This window comes from Salvelinus namaycush, chromosome 27, assembly GCF_016432855.1.
Source record: "Salvelinus namaycush isolate Seneca chromosome 27, SaNama_1.0, whole genome shotgun sequence".
In the NCBI taxonomy this organism is placed as follows: Eukaryota; Metazoa; Chordata; class Actinopteri; order Salmoniformes; family Salmonidae; genus Salvelinus; species Salvelinus namaycush.
In genome coordinates this window covers 18859242-18886813 of record NC_052333.1, presented here as the reverse complement: position 1 = coordinate 18886813, position 27572 = coordinate 18859242, and the positions used below count along the sequence as shown (strand labels likewise).

At 43.3% G+C, this 27572-nt stretch overlaps 1 protein-coding gene across 1 annotated transcript in view; it reads left to right on the top strand.

Annotated features, from left to right (window-relative positions):
- Positions 1-17926, top strand: part of LOC120022285 (receptor-type tyrosine-protein phosphatase U-like) — a 139766-nt gene extending 121840 nt beyond the window's left edge. The window contains exons 24-30 of the mRNA XM_038966186.1: positions 360-495; positions 7789-7938; positions 9223-9543; positions 11249-11374; positions 13253-13410; positions 15696-15831; positions 16064-17926. Coding sequence (XP_038822114.1) covers positions 360-495; positions 7789-7938; positions 9223-9543; positions 11249-11374; positions 13253-13410; positions 15696-15831; positions 16064-16144 — 1108 coding nt within the window. The 3' untranslated portion in view covers positions 16145-17926. The remainder of the gene's footprint in view (positions 1-359; positions 496-7788; positions 7939-9222; positions 9544-11248; positions 11375-13252; positions 13411-15695; positions 15832-16063) is intronic.
- The last annotated feature ends 9646 nt before the right edge of the window (positions 17927-27572 follow it).

Genomic DNA, 27572 nt, shown 5'->3' with positions numbered 1-27572 from the left:
CTTCCCCTTGTTGACCCCTGACCTCTCTCCTCTCTGTGTGTTAGTATGGGAGCTGGCAGGACAGGCTGTTCCATCGTGCTGGATGTCATGCTGGATATGACCTCCAACCACTAACCACTAACCCTTGACCTCTTACCCCTGACCTCTCTCCTCTATGTGTCAGTATGGGAGCAGGCAGAACAGGCTGCTACATCGTACTGGATGTCATGCTGGATATGACCTCTAACTTCTTACCCCTGACCTCTCTCCTCTATGTGTCAGTATGGGAGCAGGCAGAACAGGCTGCTACATCGTACTGGATGTCATGCTGGATATGACCTCTAACCTCTTACCCCTGACCTCTCTCCTCTATGTGTCAGTATGGGAGCAGGCAGAACAGGCTGCTACATCGTACTGGACGTCATGCTGGATATGGCAGAGTGTGAGGGAGTGGTGGACATCTACAACTGTGTCAAGACCCTCTGCTCCAGACGCATCAACATGATACAGACAGAGGTAAGAATATATTCTATATATCAGGGATGCCCAATCCTTCCCTAGAGAGCCACTCTCTAGCAGGTTTTCCCTCCAATCCTAATCTAACACATGTATTATCTGATTAGTTTCAGGTATGTTAGCACAGGGGTTGAAGCAAAAGCCTGCATAAACATAGCCCCAGAGGAGGAGGGCTGACCTCCCCCACTGTATATGGTATACTATATACCGGTATTATATCAACCAGGAATCCACCAGGAAACGAGATAGATTATGATGTAACCTGGGGAGAGATGTGATCAAATAAAATATGTATCCTCATTAATGCTTTTACATGTAGGTCACTGAGATTCTTTGTACTCCAAGATGTCAAAACAAATGTACAAAGGAATTGCATTGATTAGACTGATATTTAGGTAGGCTATATAGCTGGGTTGGGCGTTTGGGCTTCCTTTCCGATTTTTTATTATTATTAGCGGTTAGCAAAACAACATTTGTTTGTGGGCATGGTGATGTGGTGAATATTGACATTTTAACAATTAATTGACATTAACAACAGTAATCAAATCCCAATGTTACACTTCCCCCCAAACCGCGAGCAATTATGGTCCTATTATCAAAACAAGTTATTAGACGTTTCTTGTTAGTTTCTCAATCTCACTGTCTTGTCTGCCTCTCTCTACCTCCATCCTCCCCTCGCTGCCTCTCTCTACCTCCATCCTCCCCTCGCTGCCTCTCTCTACCTCCATCCTCCCCTCGCTGCCTCTCTCTACCTCCATCCTCCCCTCGCTGCCTCTCTCTACCTCCATCCTCCCCTCGCTGCCTCTCTCTACCTCCATCCTCCCCTCGCTGCCTCTCTCTACCTCCATCCTCCCCTCGCTGCCTCTCTCTACCTCCATCCTCCCCTCGCTGCCTCTCTCTACCTCCATCCTCCCCTCGCTGCCTCTCTCTACCTCCATCCTCCCCTCGCTGCCTCTCTCTACCTCCATCCTTCCCTCGCTGCCTCTCTCTACCTCCATCCTCCCCTCGCTGCCTCACAAATCTGTCTCTTCTCTTGTCTCTTCTCTTGTCTCTTCTCTTTGTCTCTCTCTCTTCTCTTTGTCTCTCACTCTCCCTCTCTGTCTCTCTCTGTCTCTGTCTCTCTCTCTTCTCTTTGTCTCTCTCTTCTCTTTGTCTCTCTCTCTCTCTGTGTCTCTCTCTGTCTCTGTCTCTCTCTCTTCTCTTTGTCTCTCTCTCTCTCTCTGTCTCTCTCTCTTCTCTTTGTCTCTCTCTCTCCCTCTCTGTCTCTCTCTGTCTCTGTCTCTCTCTCTTCTCTTTGTCTCTCTCTCTTCTCTTTGTCTCTCTCTCTCTCTCTGTCTCTCTCTGTCTCTGTCTCTCTCTCTTCTCTTTGTCTCTCTCTCTCTCTCTGTCTCTCTCTCTTCTCTTTGTCTCTCTCTCTCTCTCTGTCTCTCTCTGTCTCTGTCTCTCTCTGTCTCTCTCTCTTCTCTTTGTCTCTCTCTCTCTCTCTCTCTGTCTCTCTCTCTTCTCTTTGTCTCTCTCTCTCTCTCTGTCTCTCTCTGTCTCTGTCTCTCTCTGTCTCTGTCTCTCTCTCTTCTCTTTGTCTCTCTCTCTCTCTCTCTGTCTCTCTCTGTCTATGTCTCTCTCTCTTCTCTTTGTCTCTCTCTGTCTCCCTCTCTGTCTCTCTCTGTCTCTGTCTCTCTCTCTTCTCTTTGTCTCTCTCTCTTCTCTTTGTCTCTCTCTCTCTCTCTGTCTCTCTCTGTCTCTGTCTCTCTCTCTTCTCTTTGTCTCTCTCTCTCTCTCTGTCTCTCTCTGTCTCTGTCTCTCTCTGTCTCTCTCTCTTCTCTTTGTCTCTCTCTCTCTCTCTCTCTCTCTCTCTGTCTCTCTCTCTTCTCTTTGTCTCTCTCTCTCTCTCTCTCTCTCTCTCTCTCTCTCTCTCTGTCTCTCTCTGTCTCTGTCTCTCTCTCTTCTCTTTGTCTCTCTCTGTCTCTCTCTCTGTCTCTCTCTGTCTCTGTCTCTCTCTCTTCTCTTTGTCTCTCTCTCTCTCTCTCTGTCTCTCTCTGTCTCTGTCTCGCTCTCTTCTCTTTGTCTCTCTCTCTCTCTCTGTCTCTCTTTGTCTCTGTCTCTCTCTGTCTCTGTCTCTCTCTCTTCTCTTTGTCTCTCTCTCTTCTCTGTCTCTCTCTCTTCTCTCTCTCTGTCTCTCTCTGTCTCTGTCTCTCTCTCTTCTCTGTCTCTCTCTCTTCTCTGTCTCTCTCTCTCTCTCTCTCTCTCTCTCTCTCTCTCTCTCTCTCTGTCTCTGTCTCTCTCTGTCTCTGTCTCTCTCTGTCTCTCTCTCTTCTCTTTGTCTCTCTCTCTCTCTGTCTATGTCTCTCTCTCTTCTCTTTGTCTCTCTCTCAATTCAATTCAATTCAATTCAAGGGGCTTTATTGGCATGGGAAACATGTGTTAACATTGCCAAAGCAAGTGAGGTAGATATTATACAAAAGTGAAATAAACAATACAAATTAACAGTAAACATTACACATACAGAAGTTTCAAAACAATAAAGACATTACAAATGTTATATTATATATATACAGTGTTGTAACAATGTACAAATGGTTAAAGTACACAAGTTAAAATAAATAAGCATAAATATGGGTTGTATTTACAATGGTGTTTGTTCTTCACTGGTTGCCCTTTTCTTGTGGCAACAGGTCACAAATCTTGCTGCTGTGATGGCACACTGTGGAATTTCTCCCAGTAGATATGGGAGTTTATCAAAATTGGATTTGTTTTCAAATTCTTTGTGGATCTGTGTAATCTGAGGGAAATATGTCTCTCTAATATGGTCATACATTGGGCAGGAGGTTAGGAAGTGCAGCTCAGTTTCCACCTCATTTTGTGGGCAGTGTGCACATAGCCTGTCTTCTCTTGAGAGCCATGTCTGCCTACGGCGGCCTTTCTCAATAGCAAGGCTATGCTCACTGAGTCTGTACATAGTCAAAGCTTTCCTTAAGTTTGGGTCAGTCACAGTGGTCAGGTATTCTGCCACTGTGTACTCTCTGTTTAGGGCCAAATAGCATTCTAGTTTGCTCTGTTTTTTTGTTAATTCTTTCCAATGTGTCAAGTAATTATCTTTTTGTTTTCTCATGATTTGGTTGGGTCTAATTGTGCTGTTGTCCTGGGGCTCTGTGGGGTGTGTTTGTGTTTGTGAACAGAGCCCTAGGACCAGCTTGCTTAGGGGACTCTTCTCCAGGTTCATCTCTCTGTAGGTGATGGCTTTGTTATGGAAGGTTTGGGAATCGCTTCCTTTTAGGTGGTTGTAGAATTTAACGGCTCTTTTCTGGATTTTGATAATTAGTGGGTATCGGCCTAATTCTGCTCTGCATGCATTATTTGGTGTTCTACGTTGTACACGGAGGATATTTTTGCAGAATTCTGCATGCAGAGTCTCAATTTGGTGTTTGTCCCATTTTGTGAAATCTTGGTTGGTGAGCGGACCCCAGACCTCACAACCATAAAGGGCAATGGGCTCTATGACTGATTCAAGTATTTTTAGCCAGATCCTAATTGGTATGTTGAAATTTATGTTCCTTTTGATGGCATAGAAGGCCCTTCTTGCCTTGTCTCTCAGATCGTTCACAGCTTTGTGGAAGTTACCTGTGGTGCTGATGTTTAGGCCGAGGTATGTATAGTTTTTTGTGTGCTCTAGGGCAACGGTGTCTAGATGGAATTTGTGGTCCTGGTGACTGGACCTTTTTTGGAACACCATTATTTTGGTCTTACTGAGATTTACTGTCAGGGCCCAGGTCTGACAGAATCTGTGCAGAAGATCTAGGTGCTGCTGTAGGCCCTCCTTGGTTGGTGACAGAAGCACCAGATCATCAGCAAACAGTAGACATTTGACTTCGGATTCTAGTAGGGTGAGACCGGGTGCTGCAGACTGTTCTAGTGCCCGCGCCAATTCGTTGATATATATGTTGAAGAGGGTGGGGCTTAAGCTGCATCCCTGTCTCACCCCACGACCCTGTGTGAAGAAATGTGTGTGTTTTTTGCCAATTTTAACCGCACACTTGTTGTTTGTGTACATGGATTTTATGATGTCGTATGTTTTACCCCCAACACCACTTTCCATCAATTTGTATAGCAGACCCTCATGCCAAATTGAGTCGAAGGCTTTTTTGAAATCAACAAAGCATGAGAAGACTTTGCCTTTGTTTTGGTTTGTTTGGTTGTCAATTAGGGTGTGTAGGGTGAATACATGGTCTGTTGTACGGTAATTTGGTAAAAAGCCAATTTGACATTTGCTCAGTACATTGTTTTCATTGAGGAAATGTACGAGTCTGCTGTTAATGATAATGCAGAGTATTTTCCCAAGGTTACTGTTGACGCATATTCCACGGTAGTTATTGGGGTCAAATTTGTCTCCACTTTTGTGGATTGGGGTGATCAGTCCTTGGTTCCAAATATTGGGGAAGATGCCAGAGCTAAGGACGATGTTAAAAAGTTTTAGTATAGCCAATTGGAATTTGTTGTCTGTATATTTGATCATTTCATTAAGGATACCATCAACACCACAGGCCTTTTTGGGTTGGAGGGTTTTTATTTTGTCCTGTAACTCGTTCAAGGTAATTGGAGAATCCAGTGGGTTCTGGTAGTCTTTAATAGTTGATTCTAGGATTTGTATTTGATCATGTATATGTTTTTGCTCTTTATTCTTTGTTATAGAGCCAAAAAGATTGGAGAAGTGGTTTACCCATACATCTCCATTTTGGATAGATAATTCTTCGTGTTGTTGTTTGTTTAGTGTTTTCCAATTTTCCCAGAAGTGGTTAGAGTCTATGGATTCTTCAATTACATTGAGCTGATTTCTGACGTGCTGTTCCTTCTTTTTCCGTAGTGTATTTCTGTATTGTTTTAGTGATTCACCATAGTGAAGGCGTAGACTCAGGTTTTCCGGGTCTCTATGTTTTTGGTTGGACAGGTTTCTCAATTTATTTCTTAGATTTTTGCATTCTTCATCAAACCATTTGTCATTGTTGTTCATTTTCTTCGGTTTTCTATTTGAGATTTTTAGATTTGATAGGGAAGCTGAGAGGTCAAATATACTTCACTATTGCAGTGGAACGTTTTACCCAGGAAGTTGTCTAAAAGGGATTGAATTTGCTGTTGTCTAATTGTTTTTTGGTAGGTTTCCAAACTGCATTCCTTCCATCTATAGCATTTCTTAATGTTACTCAGTTCCTTTGGCTTTGATGCCTCATGATTGAGTATTGCTCTGTTCAAGTAGACTGTGATTTTGCTGTGGTCTGATAGGGGTGTCAGTGGGCTGACTGTGAACGCTCTGAGAGACTCTGGGTTGAGGTCAGTGATAATGTAGTCTACAGTGCTACTGCCAAGAGATGAGCTATAGGTGAACCTACCATAGGAGTCCCCTCGAAGCCTACCATTGACTATGTACATACCCAGCGTGCGACAGAGCTGCAGGAGTTGTGACCCGTTTTTGTTGGTTATGTTGTCGTAGTTGTGCCTAGGGGGGCATATGGGGGAGGGAATGCTGTCACCTGCAGGAAGGTGTTTGTCCCCCTGTGTGCTGAGGGTGTCAGGTTCTTGTCCAGTTCTGGCATTTAGGTCGCCACAGACTAAAACATGTCCCTGGGCCTGGAAATGATTGATTTCCTCCTTCAGGATGGAGAAGCTGTCTTCATTAAAGTATGGGGATTCTAGTGGGGGGATATAGGTAGCACACAGGAGGACATTTTTCTCTGTTAAGATAATTTCCTTTTGAATTTCTAGCCAAATGTAAAATGTTCCTGTTTTGATTAATTTAATGGAGTGAGTTAGGTCTGCTCTATACCAAATTAGCATTCCCCCTGAGTCCCTTCCCTGTTTCACACCTGGTAGTTTGGTGGATGGGACTACCAGCTCTCTGTAACCTAGAGGGCAACCAGTGGGTCCGTCTCCTCTGTACCAGGTTTCTTGCAGGATGACAATGTCTGCATTACCGATTTCTTTGGTGAAGTCCGGGTTCCTGCTCTTTAGGCCAAAGGCAGATGACCTCAGGCCTTGGATATTCCAGGATGATATAGTGAAGGCTTTTTGTTCCATAAAGTGTCCAATGTTGTTGGTCGTGGTTTGGCCTCAGGCCAGTAAGTGTGAGCAGAGCCTGCTGAGCATCTGGTACATGCCGTTGGCTTTCTCTCTCTGTCTCTGTCTCAATTCAATTCAATTGACTTTATTGACATGGCAAGTTCATTATTACTTACATTGTCAAAGTATACATATCGAAAAATAAAAATCAAATATATATGTATATATATACAAAATATATATATATTTATATATAAATAAATGGTGGGACCAACAGCAATAATAACACTAGTAGTGGACATGGGATTACCATTAACAACAACTACAACAACAATATTAATCAGAACAACAATAAATTAAAGCAACAGTAGTAGACCAGTGTCAATATGACTTGAGAAGACATATGACCTGGTATGAAAGACAAAACAAAACTAAGCTAAATGGGAAATATTATCAACATTACTTTGCATTTTTCACTGGCTGTCTCTCTCTCTTCTCTTTGTCTCTCTCTCTGTCTCTCTCTCTTCTCTTTGTCTCTCTCTCTCTCTCTGTCTCTGTCTCTCTCTTCTCTTTCTCTTTCTCTCTATCTCTCTCTCTCTTCTCTCTCTCTCTCTCTGTCTCTCTCTTCTCTTTGTCTCTCTCTTCTCTCTCTCTGTCTCTTCTCTTTGTCTCTCTCTCTCTCTCTCTCTCTCTCTCTCTGTCTCTCTCTCTTCTCTTTGTCTCTCTCTCTTCTCTTTGTCTCTCTCTCTCTCTCTCTGTCTCTCTCTCTTCTTTTTGTCTCTCTCTCTTCTCTTTGTCTCTCTCTCTCTCTGTCTCTCTCTCTTCTCTCTGTCTCTCTCTACCTCCATCCTCCCCTCGCTGCCTCTCTCTACCTCCATCATTCCCTCGCTGCCTCTCTCTACCTCCATCCTCCCCTCGCTGCCTCACAAATCTGTCTCTTCTCTTGTCTCTTCTCTTGTCTCTTCTCTTGTCTCTTCTCTTTGTCTCTCTCTCTTCTCTTTGTCTCTCTCTCTCTCTCTCTCTCTCTCTCTCTCTCTCTCTCTCTCTCTCTCTCTCTCTCTCTCTCTCTCTCTCTCTCTTTGTCTCTCTCTCTCTCTCTTTGTCTCTGTCTCTCTCTCTTCTCTGTCTCTGTCTCTCTCTCTTCTCTGTCTCTCTCTCTTCTCTGTCTCTCTCTCTCTCTCTCTCTCTCTCTCTCTCTCTCTCTCTCTCTCTCTCTCTCTCTCTCTCTCTCTCTCTCTCTCTCAGGAGCAGTATGTGTTCATCCACGATGCCATACTGGAGGCTTGTTTGTGTGGAGAGACAGCTATACCTGTTCTTGAGTTTGCTCTGACCTATAAGGAGATGCTGAGGGTTGACTCACAGAGCAACACCTCCCAGCTACGAGAGGAGTTCCAGGTAAGACTAGTAGGGGATTTGTTAACAGTTTCTGGTTGCTAAAACATCTGACTAGATTTCAACTGGAATTTGACTTCTTTCCCATTACGTATTGATGTCCTCAATATGTTTTGTAAAGAAAATGGTTGATGTTTATTGTAACAGTGGAGATCTTTATTGTACTAGCATTAATTGTGCAAACTTAGATCTACTAACTCTCACCAATCCACTAGTCATGGCACAATACAGTACCATATCTTTAGCTGAATGCATGGTCTATTGCAGCAGTCTGAGATTGTAAATTACAGTCACATTTCTGTATGAGATGATCTCAGTTCATCTGACTAGATGGAGCTCCCTTTTCTTCCATTTTATTGACACAAATCATTAGTGACCTTCACCATGCATAATTGCAGCTGCTGATCTCTTTCAGACCGAGCTATTAAATACAGTCATGATGGTTATTATAGTCGAATGAAATATCTTCACCGAAATCAGACATTTAGGATGAATCCCAAATAGCACCCTATTCCCTGTGGAATGCACTACTTTTGACGAGAGTCCTCTTGGCCCTGGCCAAAAGAAGTGCACTAAATAGGGAATAGGGAGCCATTTTGGACACAATTTCTGATAATAATTTAAACACATATCTCCAAGATGTAATCCTGATGCAATGTAAGTTAGTCATAATTATAATGCACCATTCATACTGTCAAATTCAACAGGGAGTTATAATTCAACACAATACACAGCAAGTTAAATAATCAGTTTAATTTCCCTTCCAATCTTATTTCTCTAACCTCAATGTGCTTATACATAATGTATGTGGTTTGCGATTAAATTTGTTTTTATCCATTAAGCCCCTTCATGGTTTTTTGACTGATGCTAAATGCGTTTTAAAGTTTCAGCCGGATGATGATTAGACAGTGAAATATTTGCGGTTGTCAAATATTGACAGTTAGACAGTTTGAGCTGAGTACATTTTCAATGCCCTTGTCCTCTTTCTCTTTTCTCTCGTCTCGTCTCGCTCTATCTCTCTCCCTCTCTTTGTCTCTCTCTCTCTCACACTCTCGCTCTCTGTCTCTGTTTCTCTCCCTGTGTCTGCCTCTGTTTCTCTCTCTGTCTTTGTCTCTCACTGTCTCTAACAAACACCCATGCACTCTTCTCAATTTGTCTCTTCCCTCTCTCCCAAATTTCTGTCACATTCCCACATCTCTTCTTCTCCATCATCCTCCTCGACCCTGTCTGTACCACTCCATCTCACCCTCTCTCTCCTTCTTTATCTCTCTCCACCCCCTCCTCCAGACGTTGAACTCTGTGACCCCTCACCTGGACGTGGAGGAATGTAGCGTATCCCTGTTGCCTAGGAACCGCGAAAAGAACCGTAGCATGGACGTCCTGCCCCCCGACCGCGCCCTGGCCTTCCTGGTCACCACTGAGGGCATTGCCGAGGGCAACAACTACATCAATGCAGCTCTCACCGACAGCTTCCACCGGCCCGCCGCCTTCGTGGTCACACCTCACCCGTTACCGGGAACCACGGCAGACTTCTGGAGGCTGGTCTATGACTATGGATGTACCTCGGTGGTGATGCTCAACCAGATCAACCAGTCCAACTCTGCCTGGGTGAGAAGAGGGGAGGTGAGGGGGAGAGGATGGAGGAAGGAAGAGGGGAGTGAATTGATGATGTTGACTGACTGACTGACTGACTGACTGACTGACTGACTGACTGACTGACTGACTGACTGACTGACTGACTGACTGACTGACTGACTGACTGACTGACTGACTGACTGACTGACTGACTGACTGACTGACTGAGTGAGTGAGCCCTGTGGCTATCAGGTACTGATCAAATATCTCATCCTCATACTCGATTGGTCAAAGCTGTACTCTGACTAATCCCATGTAATAGCAAGCTGACTTATTGCCTTTGTGTAGATTAATTAATAGTTGATACATTTTTTGCCTTCTTGTCAGGGCATTACCATGTCCGTAAGCATTTCACTGGTAGTCTACACCTGTTGTTTACGAAGCATGTGACAAATAAATAACATTTGATTTGATTTCATATTATTCTGTTCTCGCCCGTGTGTTTGCTCATGTGTGGCTTTGTCTCTAGTCTTCTTATCTTTCACCTGTAACTGTGTCCTGGTGCTGGCCTGACTAATGTTTACACCATGGCTCTCATCTAGAACTGGCTGTCTCTCTCTTGTCTACTCTCACTCCTTCCCTCATTCCCTCTCGCTCTTTCTCCTTCACTCTCTTCCTCTCCTTCCTTGACGCTTTCTCTCTTTTCACTCTCTTTCTTTCTCCTTACTCTCCTCTCCTTCTCTCTCTCTTGTCTCTTGTTCCCCCTCCCTGTATCGTCTCTGCCCTGCTATACTTCTTGCTGTCTTTTTTCCTCCCCTCTCTCTTTCCCATCCCCCACTCCCTCCATTTCTCTCTCTACCAGTAGATTAACAGTGTACCCTAGTCATCTGTGCTACCTGTCTCTGTGTATAAATATTTATCTCTCCCTCTGCCCCCCTGTCACCTCGTTAATACCTCTCTGTCAACGTGAGTGGACATTATAGCTACCTTGTTCCTCCCCTGGCTCCTGCCTCCCCCCTACCTCCCATTTCCCTCCCCTTCCTGTCACAGCTAACACTGTTAGCATGTTAACACTACACTCCCCTGTGTCTCCCTCCCTCCCTCCCTCTATCTCTCCTTCCCTTCTTGCTCCTCTCTCCAGCCCCCTCGCTGTCACAGCTAACACTGTTATCAATTTAACACTACACTCCCTAGTGTCTCCATCCCTCCGTTCCTCCCTTCGGCTAATGAGTCTTTGAAGCAGCTGCGACCTGCATTGACTGAAGACCTTGGCCCAGTCTGTGTGTAATGTGCACCAATCCCTGATTGACTCCATGTGTATTTCTCCCAGGCAGTGCCGAGGTTACCCCCTGACCACACTGCATTCATTTATAATGGGCTGATGTTAATAATTTAGAGTGATGAATTATTCAAATGCTGTGAAACGCTGTAAAACTGTGTGGTGTGTGTGTTATGCTATGTGATTGATTGTACTCAGAGTTCTCAGTAATGACAGTGTTTTCTGCTCATTCAGTTAACACTGCTACTATGTGTTGGATAATTGGATAATTGTGGATCTGGCTAAATGTCTGTCCTGTCGATCCTCAGGCGTCTTGTTATTGACTTCTGCCATCCTGCTCTGTGACATAATGATTTGATTCCACTCCTCCGCCTCCATAGTCCGCTAATCACTTGTTATCTTTCTCTTTTTTCTCCCCCCCCCCCTCTCTGTCTCTCTGTTTCTCTACCCTCCTCTCAGCCGTGTCTAAAGTACTGGCCAGAGCCTGGGCTGCAGCAGTTTGGACCAATGTCAGTGGAGCTCCTGTCCATGACGGCTGATGATGACGTCATCATTCGTCTGTTCCGGGTTCAGAACATCATGCGGGTAGGTCTTCGGTCGTGGTCAATGATAGACTGGCTGTCCATTTTTGTGCTCTGATAAGTTAAGGGACTATAGTTGAAAATTAAACGGCTGACTAAATCTGTCTCATGTATAGAAATGTGGATTAATGTTGCATTGTCCTTGTCAAATAATAAAGTAATAATAAAGTGAAGTTTTAAGATTATTTCAGTCTGCTGGTTCCATCACTCAAGTCTGACAGTTTACTCTTTAATTTTGTCAAGTTCTTAAAACACATTTTCCCACTGTCTCTTCATGCGTATTTAGTATAAAGCCTAATGGCCCCTTTTATATTCGTAGTCTGTCTACTGAATATGTGAGATGAGACATGTATTAGTCACCATACACTTTACAATTATTGTCAATGACCTAAAGTGTATTTTTGACAGCGTAATGATGAAATTATCAAATTGTCAGGCTTTTCAATGCCTGTTTAATCATTGTAAATTGTGCTTTGTGGTCTGTATGTATGTCTGTATGTATGTGTGTGTGTGTGTGTGTGTGTGTGTCTATGTCTGTGTGTGCTGTATCCCATAGCTATGTGCCTCCCTCCTAGCCGTTGACTGCATGTTGTCTTCGTGATTGTGACTAGCTTAGTCTCCCAGCGTTGATCAGACAGGCACTTCCCAACACCTCTCTCTGAGCTCATCCACCTTTCACCATCCAGGTGTTCCTCTATTAGCCTCCAGCAAAACAACTCCTCTTGTCAGATAGTCTCTCTGCCTCTGTCTCCCTACCTCCCCCTCCTCACCCCCCTGTCAGCTAGTTTCCCTGCCTTGCTCTCCCAACCTCTCCCTTCTAACCACCTGTCAGGTATAGCGTCCCTAGTCTCTCTCCTTGCCTCCCCCTAGCACCTCCTCTCCTCCGCCTGCCGCACCCTCCTGTCAGCCCTCTGTCACCCCGACAGAGCCCAGTCCACCTCAGTGTCACCCCCAGTCTCCCCATGGAGGAGGGAGGAGGGGGAGGCAACTCTCAGAAACGATCCCCACTGCCTCTTCACAGGATCCCACTGATCCTACCAATCAGATCTGTCCAGCAACAGGAACAGGGAGGGAGGATGATATACACTTTCCCAGCAATGTATTCCATCTCACAGTAGAACATTTAATCTATGGGCAGCAGGTAGCCTTGCTGTTAGCGTGTTGGGCAAGTAACCGAAAGGTTGCTAGTTCGAATGTGCCCTTGAGCAAGGCACTTAACCAGAATTTCTGCAGGGTTGCTGTTGATCATGGCTGACCCTGGCCGTGAACTCACTCTCCCATGGCGTCTCAGAGGGAGTTGGGATATGCAAAAAACACATTTCAAATTCACAAAAGGTATTAATACACTTTGTACAAGTCAATGACTGTATATGGAATGGACAATGCAATCAATCACGTGACACCATGTATTCCTATGTGAAGACTCAATAGCTCATTGAAGCCAAATTAAGTCAGTTAAAATTATGTCTCATGGAGACATAACATTTGCAGTTTGAGCTACTCCAGGAAGTGATGTTGCAGGCTAGCTCAGTGCTGCCCCCTCTCATTGAATAACTCAAGTTGAAGGCCGACCGGGGTACTGCAGTTTTCCATTAGAAACTCAATTATCCTGATACCTTCTTCTGTGTGTGATTTTAAGCCTTGTCCCCAAGGGGAATGGTGGCAGGTCTTTGCCATTTCTACCAGTTTCCTTCTGGGTTAGAGATGTCCATTATAGGATGCCGTACATGTCTACAACACAATATTAGCATTGTCCTCCGTCTCTCTCTCTCTCTCTCTCTCTCTCTCTCTCTCTCTCTCTCTCTCTCTCTCTCTCTCTCTCTCTCTCTCTCTCTCTCTCTCTCCCCCCCCCCCCCCCACCTACCTCCATCTCTCCCCCCAGCTCCAGGAAGGTCAGCTGGTGGTTCGTCATTTCCAGTTCCTGCGCTGGTCTCCATACCGTGACGTCCCAGACTCTAAGAAGGCTTTCCTAAGCCTGCTGGCACAGGTCCACAACTGGCAGAACGAGTGTGGAGAGGGACGTACCATCGTCCACTGTCTGTGAGTTACCACTGTCCACCATTTTGCACATCAATCTTTATCATCCCTTAGGGAAGTTTAGTTTGCAGATAGGATACACAGAAATTATTCAAATGACCAGTGCATTGCGATTGATTTAGCGATCGTGATCTCTGTAAAAACGTTGAGGAAGTTGGCTTAAGAAGTTTACAGCTGCGCTCTGGTCGGATTGATTCTCAGGCCATAGGGACACTATACAAACAAAACTCTATTTCACATTGAAGGCGCCATTGGCTCTTGTTGACTCCTGTTGTGAGCATACTGTACAGAAAGCATGTTGCATCCATCTTGTGGGACAATCGCGTACAAGCATTTTTTTGGAACAATGTTGTACATTTTCAAAATAGAGTTTGCAAGACATAGAACTCGGTGGCTTTTTGCAAAACAGTAAGTACGTTTTCAAAATGTAGTGGCCTTCTCAAAACACAAGTACATAAAAAAAAACTAAAGTATACCTTCAAAATTGCTAATGGTTTCATCAAAAGAACACGATTGCTTGCAAAAAGATTAACGCAACCAATCAGACAAAACAGAAAGTTACTCTGTCTTTTAAATCTCCCAATCAAATATTATTCCTAATAAAATGTGCATAATAATATTACAGACTGTTATCCACGTAAGAATCCCCCTCTTTCAGACAGATGACAGTTTACTTTGAGTGAGGATGCGCAACGTTTTGGGGTGTAACGCCAAACTATTATAACGACTAATGTAACAAAAAAAAATTCTCAGGGAGTAATAAGTAAATGAATTTGTTATTGTGGAAAGAAGTAACAATTAATAGCGTATATATTACTTTTTTTGAGTAACGACTTCAACACGGCTAATGAGTAACCCAAAGTTAATTAGAAGTAACCCAACTTCATTCTCTGTATCTCTGCATGTCTGTAATATTGTAAGAAATCATAACTCCAGTCCCCATTGCCTAGATATTTCCAAATATCTTACATGGTATGATGACACTGATGGGGTGATTTAGAACCTTGTGCAGTAGTAATTACTGATTGCCAGAAACAGTCAACACAATTGCACACATTTCTCTTCTGATGAAAACAATGGATTATATTCTGTGAACAGAATACATTTTTTTTATCACTGATGACATTTGCATTTAAAGCTTTGCAAAAGGTGGTCTAAGATATGCAAGTCATGTACTAAGGCAAGAACATGATCAGAAGTTCTCTACATTTATTTGACTTAAAGCTTTGCAAAAGGTGGTCTAAGATATGCAAGTCATGTACACATGATCAGAAGTCCTCTACATTTATTTGATCATTGCTGTTCTGCTACAGTATAGATACTTTTCAACACAGATCCAAAAATTGCTTGTACGATATTGAGAAAAATTATAATCAGAGGTCACGCCTTGCTTCAGTAGATTGCGTTATTATGTTGGTTCCGGTCCCACTTGCTAGTTTAACAACCATCAAAAGCACATGTTTTTGAACTATTACTTTCTACTTAAAGCACTTAGCCTGCCTGTGTGTAGTGCTAAATGAGGCAGGATAAAACGTCAACCCCCAAGTGTTCACTACTACACTCCTATTTACCAAAACAGTTTTCATAATTACTGTAAAAAAGGCTAGGCTCTAGTTCCCCAGTCTCTCCTACACTTCAGCTACACTGCATATCTCTATCCAGCCTGGATTGAGCTCTGGGGTCCACATGCTAAGTATGTGTCCCAAATGGCACCCTGTGCCATATATAGTGCACTATTTTGGACCAGAGGTCTATGGGGCCTGGTCAAAAGTAGTGCACTACCATAGGGAATAGGGCTCCATTTGAGATGCAACCCTGTATTAGATGTACTTCCACGTTTATGGATTTAATGGGAACATTCCTCAGATGCCAGTCTGCAAGTCTTCAAAGTTCTCCGCATTGCTGTTTTTCTGAGAGCCACCTTGATCCGAGTCTGACTAAGCTGTGACATTTCACTTTATGGCTTTCCCCGTAACACCTTCAGCCTCCGTCTCTGCCCTGTATCCTAGAGATGTGACTCACATTGATGTAGTGTCAGTTACTGTCTCTCTGTATGTGTCTGTGTCTGTGTTTGTGTCTCTATATTTATCTCTCTATGGGCATGTGTCCGTGTCTGTGTCTGTACCTGTTTCTGCACCATATACCCCGGTTATACCCCATATACTCCAATCTGACTTATTCGGACACATTTTGCAACACAGGCTACTCTCTCAGTGGTCAGAAAGTGTATACATAATGATTCATAGGCACTGACCCACGTACTGTGTTTCTCCCTGTGTGTGTAACAGTAACGGTGGTGGTAGGAGCGGTACGTTCTGTGCTTGTACCATGCTGCTAGAGATGATCCGTCATCACAGCGTGGTGGATGTCTTCTACGCTGCCAAGACGCTACGCAACTCCAAACCCAACATGGTGGAGACCATGGTAAGTAAGAGCCTTGATTTAACCAGGGAAGACCTTTTTTAGAACCTATTTTGGTAAGGCGATCTAATACGGTGGACAGGAGTTTACATGTCTTAAGGCTCAGTTCAGTCAAACTTGCAGTGGTTTACAATATTTACACACTCAAATACAGATCGCTGATCGATTGAATTCAAGCTTTAATCTATAGCAAAGTATCCATGTAGAGAAATGTTGACACCTGTGTTGTTTTCAGGAGCAGTACCGGTTCTGCTATGACCTGGCCTTGGACTATCTGGATGCCTTGGACTCCCTGAGTGAGATAGAAGTGAGATAGCACTGATCCCAGATCAGCTCAGGCCCAGTAGAAATGGAGTGGAGTCCTGGACCTAGCCTGGATCTCAGCCTGGGTCCACATTACCTGGGCTTCCCAGCCTGGTCCTAGCCTAAGTCCACAGCCTGGGCCTGGACCTGGGCCTGAGTCCACAATGCTCTGCTTCTCTCTCTACACTTCTACATCTAGCACAGATTTGTCAGACCTTCTCAACCCTAGAAGGAGTGTAGGGATAGAGGCCTGTGACTCAGTCCGCTGTCTTAGCCTGAGTCCGGCCTGGTCCACACCACTCCATCCTGGGTCTTCCCTTGGGTCTACAGCCTGGGTCTAGCCAAGTTCCTGCTCTGCTTCCCTCTCGTCTCTTCCCCCAGGTCTGGGTGATTCAGTGTATCTGCTGCCATAACGGACCTGGACAAAAAACTATGAGAGCGAAAGAGAGGGAGACAGAGAGAGATGATGGGACATGCTTCTACCTTCTATCTGTCGTATAATGTACTCTTTTCCTTTCCCCTGCATTCTTATCCCATCAGTAAGTTACTCTTCTGTTCTGTGCCACATAATATCTGCCAAACCCAAGGAAGAGGACAAGGAAATGGGCAGGATCGTCCTCTTCTCATTGGACGTTTTTCTGGTCACCTGACCACTGGTGGTATACTCAAAGGTCTCCGCAACTTCCTGCCTTATTTTATTATGTCAATGACAACAACAATAACAACAACAACATCGAAAAACACAAAGCTGAAGTTTAACAACAAGACAATGATGCCACAACTGCAGCAGATAAAATATGTCAACTATAAGGTGATTGTGTGTGTTTGTTTTGTAATACGTATAATGATCTTGTAAATGATGCAATGATCTACTGTTGGTGAACATCCGATGTTGTTACTGTACACTGGTGTTTTCTCTGGTGAGGCTGGAATGGCTATTTCTCCATCGGCAGAGAAGAAGTTTACAAAGAGAATGACACTGAAATGATGTTGGCTGCATCGATCCTATGGTCCTACTGTACAGAAAGGACCTATCTGGTTTATTATTTATTGTATGTGTAAATAGATTGTTTTCCAGATGTTTCTAGATGTTTGTTGTCTTAACTCTGTGCCAATTCAATCTTTTTTGTCTATGAACAACATGGTCTCATTAGAATAATGTCAAAATAGTGACGTTTAACCATTGTAATTGTATGCCACCCAATTACTTTTATGTCGCTTCTGGTGACATATTACTCCATATTTGTAATGAGATATGTCTGCTATAAATTACATTCTAGGTATATGTCACCCAATTTGACATAGTACTTATGTAATTTCTGGTGACATATTACTCCATATTGGTAATGAGATATGTCTGCTATAAATGAGGACCACTTGAGCACCTGCATGCCAGTCAGTTGTTAGTGTTTCCATTGCAGTTTGTGACCCAGTCTGCTTCAGGGGACCGTCCCCACTGCTACCAGAGACTGGGGTTGCAAAATTACAGTAGCTTTCCAAAATTCCCATATTTTTTCTGAAATGGAGTAAGTAAGAAGGGAATCGTCAAACTGCGAAACCTATAACTTGGAATCTTACTACTGGGATTTCAGGAAACCTGGAACGTTCAGGGACGTTACCTAATTTTGCAACCCTATGCGCGAACCCCAGAGAGAATAATGTAACAAAAAAAATGACATGATTGGTCTCTAGCTGTGGGAACAAACGTGATCAGTTTGCCGAAATTAGTTGCTTTTTACATTTGTATTTATTCATTCAATGTTTTATTTTATAATTGTGTATAAATGAAAATAAATAAAATATTATGATGTTGGTAATATCATATGATTCATGCACTTTCTAGTTTTTTAAAAATGTTTAGACACTTGGAATGGCAGACTAAGCAATGCATTTAGTTTTTATGTGATTTTAGCCTCACCCTTTCATGCACTTCAATTATCGTTGGCTATCACTTTCTTGCAGGAAGCATCTTATAACACACACACACTATTACAATGTGCTTGTTAAACAAGAACCCTAGTCTTTTCTGTTGACCTGTAGTTTAATTTACCCTTATCATTTAATGAAGTGTAGCGTTAATGGTCTGGTGTTATCATGTAACCAGACTGACTGGCTGGTTCTGCTACAGAGCCCTAATTAAAGAAGCCTGATGAATCTATTGATCCAGTCTACACACCATCCCACCCCAAATAGAGAGAGAGACAGGGCAGATAGAGCGACAGGTAGCCCACCTTACCTCACCAACTCATACATCATAGAGAGGTCCAACAAGAACATTGGTTGCATTTAATTTAATTTAATGGAATTTTCCAGCCCTAAAGCAATTTACCTGTCTTATATCAACTCGCTTGAGGTGTGTCCTTAAAAACATGATCCAAAGTGTTAATTTCAGACAGCGCTGATAGGGATATTTAAGACCAACCAAAAGCTGGTTTTAGTGGTAACACAGTTGGTTATGGCATGAATCTTGACAGCAGAAATGCAGCCTATCCAGCCATGATGCATACTGCCCATATGCGAATGGGTCAAGAGTAGCCTAATGTGCTTTTGGTGCCGTTATACTTTGTATTTAGAAATGTTTTTTTCCATTTAGTTTTATTTTATTAAAAACCAAGCATAGTCTCCCCTCATCTCAATTGAGTATTTTGTTTGTCTGCCCATTGCAATCACGAAGTAGTCAATACTGTCAAAGGGTTTGGCTCCTGAGACCGCTTGTAAATACATCTTAATAACCAAGGCTTTATTAAAATGTCAAGAGGAGTAAAACAGTGAGCTGACGTTCACTTTTTATCTATGCATTGTAGGCAGGCCTGCATTGTTTTGGACATGCGTATTTATTTATTTCACCTTTATTTAACCAGGTAGGCAAGTTGAGAACAAGTTCTCATTTACAATTGCGACATGGCCAAGATAAAGCAAAGCAGTTCGACACAACAACACAGAGTTACACATGGAGTAAAACAAACATACAGTCAATAATACAGTAGAAAAACAAGTCTATATACAATGTGAGCAAATGAGGTGAGATAAGGGAGGTAAAGGCAAAAAAAGGCCATGGTGGCGAAGTAAATACAATATGGCAAGTAAACCACTGGAATGGTAGATTTGCAGTGGAAGAATGTGCAAAGTAGAAATAGAAATAATGGGGTGCAAAGGAACAACATCAATAAATAAATACAGTAGGGGAAGAGGTAGTTGTTTGGGCTAAATTATAGATGGGATATGTACAGGTGCAGTAATCTGTGAGCTGCCCTGACAGCTGGTGCTTAAAGCTAGTGAGGGAGATTTTTGTAGTTCGTTCCAGTCATTGGCAGCAGAGAACTGGAAGGAGAGGCGGCCAAAGGTAGGAATTGGCTTTGGGGGTGACCAGAGAGATATACCTGCTGGAGAGCGTGCTACAGGTGGGTGCTGCTATTGTGACCAGCCAGCTGAGATAAGGGGGGACTTTACCTAGCAGGGTCTTGTAGATGACCTGGAGCCTTGGCGACGAGTATGAAGCGAGGGCCAGCCAACGAAAGCGTACAGGTCGCAGTGGTGGGTAGTATATGGAGCTTTGGTGACAAATGGATGGCACTGTGATAGACTGCATCCAATTTATTGAGTAGGGTATTGGAGGCTATTTTGTAAAGGACATCACCGAAGTTGAGGATCGGTAGGATGGTCAGTTTTACGAGGGTATGTTTGGCAGTATGAGTGAAGGATGCTTTGTTGCGAAATAGGATGCGAATTCTAGATTTAACTTTTTATTGGAGATGTTTGATGTGAGTCTGGAAGGAGAGTTTACAGTCTAACCAGACACCTAGGTATTTGTAGTTGTCCACATATTCTAAGTCAGAACCGTCCAGAGTAGTGATGCTGGACGGGCGGGCAGGTGCAGGCAGTGATCGTTTGAAGAGCGTGCATTTAGTTTTACTTGTATTTAAGAGCAGTTGGAGGCCACGGAAGTAGAGTTGTATTGCATTGAAGCTCGTCTGGAGGGCTGTTAACACAGTGTCCAAAGAAGGGCCAGAAGTATACAGAATGGTGTCATCTGCGTAGAGGTGGATCAGAGTCTCACCAGCAGCAAGAGCAACATCATTGATGTATACAGAGAAGAGAGTCGGCCCAAGAATTGAACCCTGTGGCACCCCCATAGAGACTGCCAGAGGCCCGGACAACAGGCCCTCCGATTTGACACACTGAACTCTATCAGAGAAGTAGTTGGTGAACCAGGCGTGGCAATAATTTGAGAAACCAAGGCTAACGAGTCTACCGATGAGGATGTGATGATTGACAGAGTCGAAAGCCTTGCCCAGGTCAATGAATACGGCTGCACAGTATTGTTTCTTATCGATGGCAGTTAAGATATTGTTTAGGACCTTGAGCGTGGCTGAGGTGCACCCATGACCAGCTCTGAAACCAGATTGCATAGCGGAGAAGGTGCAGTGGGATTCGAAATGGTCGGAAATCTGTTTGTTGACTTGGCTTTCGAATACCTTAGAAAGGCAGGGTAGGATAGATAGAGGTGGATCTAATTTTAGATCCACTTCTCCTTAATACAACCGCTGTGTCAGATTTCAAAAAAACTTTACGGAAAAAGCAAACCATGCAATAATCTGAGTACGGCGCTCAGACGACAAATTAACCCAAAGAGATATCCGCCATGTTGGAGTCAACATAAATCAGAAATAGCATTATAAATATTCACTTACCTTTGATGATCTTTATCAGAATGCACTCCCAGGAATCCCAGTTCCACAATAAATGTTTGTTTTGTTCGATAATGTCCATCATTTATGTCCAAATTCCTCCTTGTTGTTCGCGCGTTCAGTACACAATCTAAACTCACGATGCGCGTGCAAGTCCAGAGGAAAGTAGAACGAAAAGTCCAAAAAGTTCCTTTGCAGTCCGTAGAGACATGTCAAACGATGTATAGAATCAATCTTTAGGATGTTTTTAACATAAATCTTCAATAGTGTTCCAACCGGAGAATTCTTTTGTCTTCAGAATGCAATGGAACGCAGCTAACTCTCACATGAACGCGCATGGTCAGCGCTTGGTCAGCTCATGGCACTCTGGGAGAGACCTTACTCAATCTCCTCTCATTCGCCCCCACTTCACAGTAGAAGCATCAAACAATGTTCTAAAGACTGTTGACATCTAGTGGAAGCCTTAGGAAGTGCAACATGACTCCATTTCCACTGTATCTTGGATAAGCAAGTGTTGAAAACCTACAAACCTCAGATTTCCCACTTCCTGGTTGGATTTTTTCTCTGGTTTTTGACTGCCATATGAGTTATGTTATACTCACAGACATCATTCAAACAGTTTTAGAAACTTCAAAGTGTTCTCTATCCAAATATACTAATAATATGCATATCCTAGCATCTGGGCCTGAGTAGTAGGCAGTTTACTCTGGGCACGCTTTTCATCCGGACGTGAAAATACTGCCCTCTACCCCAAAGAAGTTAAGCATGTCCCAGTTTAGGTCACCTAGCAGCACGGGCTCTGAAGATAGATGGGGGGCAATCAGTTCACATATGGTGTCCAGAGCACAGCTGGGGGCAGAGGGTGGTCCATAGCAGGTGGCAACGGTGAGAGACTTGTTTTTAGAGAGGTGGATTTTTAAAAGTAGAAGTTCAAATTGTTTGGGTACAGACCTGGATAGTAGGACAGAACTCTGCAGACTATCTCTGCAGTAGATTGCAACACCGCCCCCTTTGGCCGTTCTATCTTGTCTGAAAATGTTGTAGTTAGGGATGGAGATTTCTGAGTTTTTGGTGGTCTTTCTAAGCCAGGATTCAGACACGGCTAGGACATCCGGGTTGGCAGAGTGTGCTAAAGCAGTGAATAAAACAAACTTAGGGAGGAGGATTCTAATGTTAACATGCATGAAACCAAGGCTATTACGGTTACAGAAGTCATCAAAAGAGAGCGCCTGGGGAATAGGAGTGGAGCTAGGCACTGCAGGGCCTGGATTCACCTCTACATCACCAGAGGAACAGAGGAGGAGTAGGATAAGGGTACGGCTAAAAGCTATGAGATTTGGTCGTCTAGGACGTCCGGAACAGAGAGTAAAAGGAGCAGGTTTCTGGGGGCGATAAAATAGCTTCAAGGTATAATGTACAGACAAAGGTATGGTAGGATGTGAATACAGTGGAGGTAAACCTAGGCATTGAGTAATGATGAGAGATATTTTGTCTCTAGAAACATCATTGAAGCCAGGTGATGTCATCAAATGTGTGGGTGGTGGAACTGAAAGGTTGGATAAGGTATAATGAGCAGGGCTAGAGGCTCTACAGTGAAATAAGCCAATAATCACTAACCAGAACAGCAATGGACAAGGCATATTGACATTAAGGAGAGGCATGCTTAGCCGAGTGATCATAAGGGTCCAGTGAGTAGTGAGGTTGGTTGGGGTCACGGCGATTCAGACAGCTAGCCGGGTCATGGGTAGCAAGTTGGCAGAGGATGGAGGTCTGATGTAGTCTACGTGTCCGTGTCCATCATGGAACGAGAGATGAGAACCTCGGTGAACCTCGTATTTAGGGCATTTGTAACCTGTAAAAATGGCTTGTTTTCCGTTTTCATATGTTCAAAACCCAAGCCCTCCCTTAGGCCTACTATAACAAAGGCTGGTTCAACAGCAATGCATGTCTTGTTTATCCTGACGATTTTAGGATGTCATTACATTTTTCTTTTTTTTTTTTGTTCTAAAACAAAAGATTGCTTGTTTTTAGGTAAACTTATTAAAACAATTAATCTCCCTGGTTTTATGCTGACAACGTCCGTGGCACGCTTGCAATACAACTTCTGGAGATGTGGGAATGCGATCTGATCTGTAAAATGGTTCCGATTATGTTCACAAAACATAGGCGTATTTGGGAGTGTGGGTGAGTGGACAATCTCCCTTTCTATATATATTGGATCTTTGTCCAGCTACTGTGAAAAGTTTAGATGTGCGTAAAACCCTCCATAGTCTGCAATGTTTTAAAAGTATATGCCCACAAGGAGAAATGACGGTGCCTGTAAGTGTGACATAGCCTTTTTAAAACAAGTTGTTTCGTTTTGTTTATAATTTCATTAGAATTATTTGTTCTCTTTTTAGGCCTTATCAATAATTAATGTAATCTTGATTATTGACAATGTTTAGCATGTCCATGCTCAGCCATCATGTAATTTACGGTAGGCCTAGCCCCTATATCAGTGTGAATGCTATTGAAGACATGCAATTACTTAGAACAATGTGGACTGTAAATGGGTTCAAGTTAAAGTATTTAGCAAAGATAGGTCTACATTTTGTTATTTTGTTTCTGTAAGTTAGTCAACAAACTATAATGGACTAACATTGGAATTGGAGTTGATTCCAAGGCAATCAGAGAGATTAAAGTAGATGTCACACGTCAAAATTTGATGGATGACCCTATGTGAACCTATGTGACCGCTATGTGAACCTAAGGGGCTGCCTGTCAGGACATCCTGATGGTTAGGTGGGGGTCTTTGGGTAAGGGTCCAGTTGTCAGGTCAACCGGTAATGATTTATGACCCAAGCCTGATTTATGACCCTATGTAATGATTTATGACCCTATGTCCTGTTGTAGCAGGCATGCCCATATTTGGGCTTCCGGTCAGGACATCCTGGCCTGGGGTGGGGGTCTTTGGGGTAAGTGTCAAGCTGTCAATGTCGTAAATCAAAAAAAAAGATCATGATTTATGACCCTATGTAGTGATTGATGCCCCAATGGTTTGTAGAATGGGGGCATGCCCATATTTGGGCTTCCGGTCAGGACATCCTGATGGTTAGGGGTGCTTTTTGGGTAAGTAAGTGACCAGGTGTCATGTCAAACTGTTCCTGGATGTCTAGTGTTGGGGGTTGTTAATGAACATTTCAAAGAGGCTGGCTTTGCAGAAGCCTTATAAAGCCCCAGAACAATTCCTGTTTAAGACTGTACAAGATCTTAAGAATAACCATGGAATTTGGGATCGGTGACAAAGCAGTGATGACTGTAACAACTGAAGCGGGTCCTCGGTTGGTCCATAGAGCACGGGCCAAGTATCAACCCGCAATATATGATGCTCCAAAAAAACGTTTTTTAAATGTTTATAGAACCCAAATACCTCCATCAAATGCGCTGAAAGATCAAGTGTTGATGTCTAATGGACAGCTGTGGGGGTATCGGTTTGATTACGTGGCCTGTAGAGTGACCCTCTATACGGTAGCTGAAGGAGAAGAATATACAGACCAGACTGTAGGCTTGGAATATGGTGTTGAAGACTGGTCGGTTTTTCGCAAGGTTGTGTGTCCTGAACTGCGCCTTATCACCAAGGGGTATAGTGTGTTCACGGGCCACGAGACCCGTTGGGAAGGTACCCCTGACTCCTCAGGACGAATATTTCACAGGGTGAAAATACAAAGACAGAATGGACGTCCCTGCGGCTGCGTGGAGTTCTATATCGGCACCCAGGAAATCCGAAACCAAAACCTCAGGGAGGGGGCCATACTGGGGATACCCGACTGCGTCTGCTTATTCTTTTAAAAGTTGGGATGTAATGGAATTGAAAATGTTGCAGGCGTTGGATGATCTCTTTGTACAGAGCCAACAGCGGCAGAGCCTTGTTCATTTAAAGAAGTGCATAATTATCGAATCGTAAAGATTACGATGCAAAAGAGCCTCCAGAAGATACAGCGTCAGAAGAAAACTAATAAGCGGATGCTTTAACACGCCCCCCCAGATACCCAATGGCCTTGTTCTACAATAAAAAGAAAAAAGCAGCCAGTTCTTCATTTCAGCATACACCATGGATCTCCAGACCATCTACGTGGACGCATCTACGTCATGGGGCCCCGAAACTAAGGACTCAATGCCTCCACAGCCCTACACTCTACTCACCCCTGGCAAGACCCTCGACACCCCCTACATGTACCCAGCCTGAGGATGTGTTTGATGGGTGGTCAGTACTATTTTTGTGGATACCATCAAGGCCTCTGTAGCTACACTTTTAGACTTGGTGATTGCGACTATATAAGAGAAAAATGCATCGCTGTGAGATCAATCACCCCAGCCAGCGTCGTCATCCTTGCCTATAAACCCTCCGAGATACTACTTTTTCAATCATTTTGGGAGCTGGTGAAAAGACTGTGGTCCCGCAGGTTTATACCCTCGCTGGTCAGCGCCCTGGAGGCTATGGGTCTTGTGCCGTCTATCCCTAAGTTTACGGGGTAACCGAGGCCTTCCTACAGAACTGAAGGAGGCAATTTTCATCCACGAGAAACTCAAAGAAATCCGACACACCTGGGGCCGACAACAAATACCGGGAAGCTGTGGTTGCTGATGTGGTGCTTTTCTGGCTCAATAAATCCCAGAGACCGAGTGACATTTTGTTATTTAGACGTAAAAGCTATGGGTAACTATGTGTCTACGATGTTGGAGCGAATAAATACATTTTTTCTTTTGAGAGACCTTACAAATGTTATGCATCAGATTATTGAAAATAAAGTGAATAATGTATCGTTCTACACGAACACACATACCTGGCTAATGTAGAGCGTTTGCTGAAAATGAACAAATCATGAATCATGTACGACATACGGGTGGGAGTTTGCATGGACACAAATGGTTCAAGAATTGTTGATGAGTCTGAAGAGCTAGAAGTAACTTTGGCTAAGATTTTGCATTATTGTTTGAACCCCCATTAATGTGAACGTGTACATATTTGTTGTTTAATACTTATATATCCGACGTGTGTGTTTTAAAATTCAGCGACACAAACCTGTAAATCTAAACCATATATACAGGTTGTTGCATGATGTGATTGTTGAGAAAACTGGGACTTGTATCTTGCAACAAATCCTGAATTGGTTGTATACGTAATACTTGGTGTTAAAAAATAAAAATTCTCAAACTGAAATGTTTTCGTTATTGAAAGTGGCTCATTAACGTTATTGTCCCTCAGAGAGGCAAGAAGGATGGCTGAACAGCTGTTGAAAAACATTTATTATAATCCCGCTAACCCCGGGTCTTATGGTGGTAAAGAGCGTTTACGAGAGCAATAGCCGAAGAAACAGGTAGCCTGTTAAGCGATGCTAAAGTGAGTGAGTGGTTATCAGAGCAGGATGCCTATACTCTCCATAAATCTGTAAGAAAACAATTTCCAGAAATAGAGTTTTTTCTACGCATCCCTTATCCCAATTTCAGGCGGATCTATGCGACATGCAGGCCCTTGCCGATAAAAATGATGGAAATCGCTACATGCTAACGGTTAAGATATTTTCTCTAAAGTAGCCTTTGTGGGTTTTAAAAAATAAGAGCGGGGCCGAGGTAACCCGGGCCTTTGACTCGATCTTGAAGGAAGGAGGCGCACCAATAAAGTGCAGACTGATGCGGAAAAGAATTTTCAATAAAACATTTCAGAAGCGGATGAATAAGTATAAAATAATACATTTTGCTACAGGTCTGATTTGAAAGCTTCGGTTGTGGAACGCTTTAATAGGACTTTGAAAGAGCGGATGTGGCGATATTTTACAGCTCACAACACCCACAGATATACAGACATAGTTCAGGATTTAGTAAACGGGTACAACCACAGCTTCCATAAGAGTATACGTATGAAGCCCTCTGACGTCTCTTCGGAAAACTCTTTTCAAGTCTTTAAAAATATGTATGGTTTGTTCCCACTTCGCCGTAAGAAAAAAATGACTTTTAAATTCCTAGTGGGTGACTTGGTTCGTATATCAAAGTTGAGGGGTGTTTTCGACAAAAAATACGAACAAGGCTTTAGCTCGGAGTTTTTTACCGTTACAGAATGTCTGCCACGCATTCCCCCGGTCTACAAATTAAAAGATTATGACGGGATCTTATAGAGGGATCTTTATGAAAAGGAATTACAGAAGGTCCAGTTGGGTAAAGACAAAGTCTTTCACGTGGAGGAGATTCTAGATCAGAAGAGAGAAAAGGGTAAAAAATGGTTGCTGTGTCGCTGGAAAAACTGGCCTCAAAAGTTCAACAGTTGGGTATTGGAGCATGATGTGGTGGAGGCAACGGGGATTAATTTAAACCCCTAGTCATGATAACTAGCGCATCATTCGCGTGTACACAGTTGGGCATCATGGAACACAGCGGCTTCTACCTGACTCTCCCCAGTAATGCGTCGGCACGATATATCGTAAATATCAGAGTTCGAAGTATACAACCAATTTTCCAAAGCCTATAGAGTTATCAGAGGCTTGGGAAGTAGGTCTCAGCGAGATTACATACCCCCATAGTTGGTATAATATCAAAGCTAAGGACCGTGATTTTTATTGCAAAAGGTTATCGACATGCGAAACTTATTAGCTTAAAAAAGGTTTCTATAGAACCGTCGACAGGATCGTCTCAGAGTTGAATGAACACCTAACCCTGAACAAATGGAAATATTCCTATTCTACAATCCAATCCATAAAAGGATACAAATCTCAGGCGCGC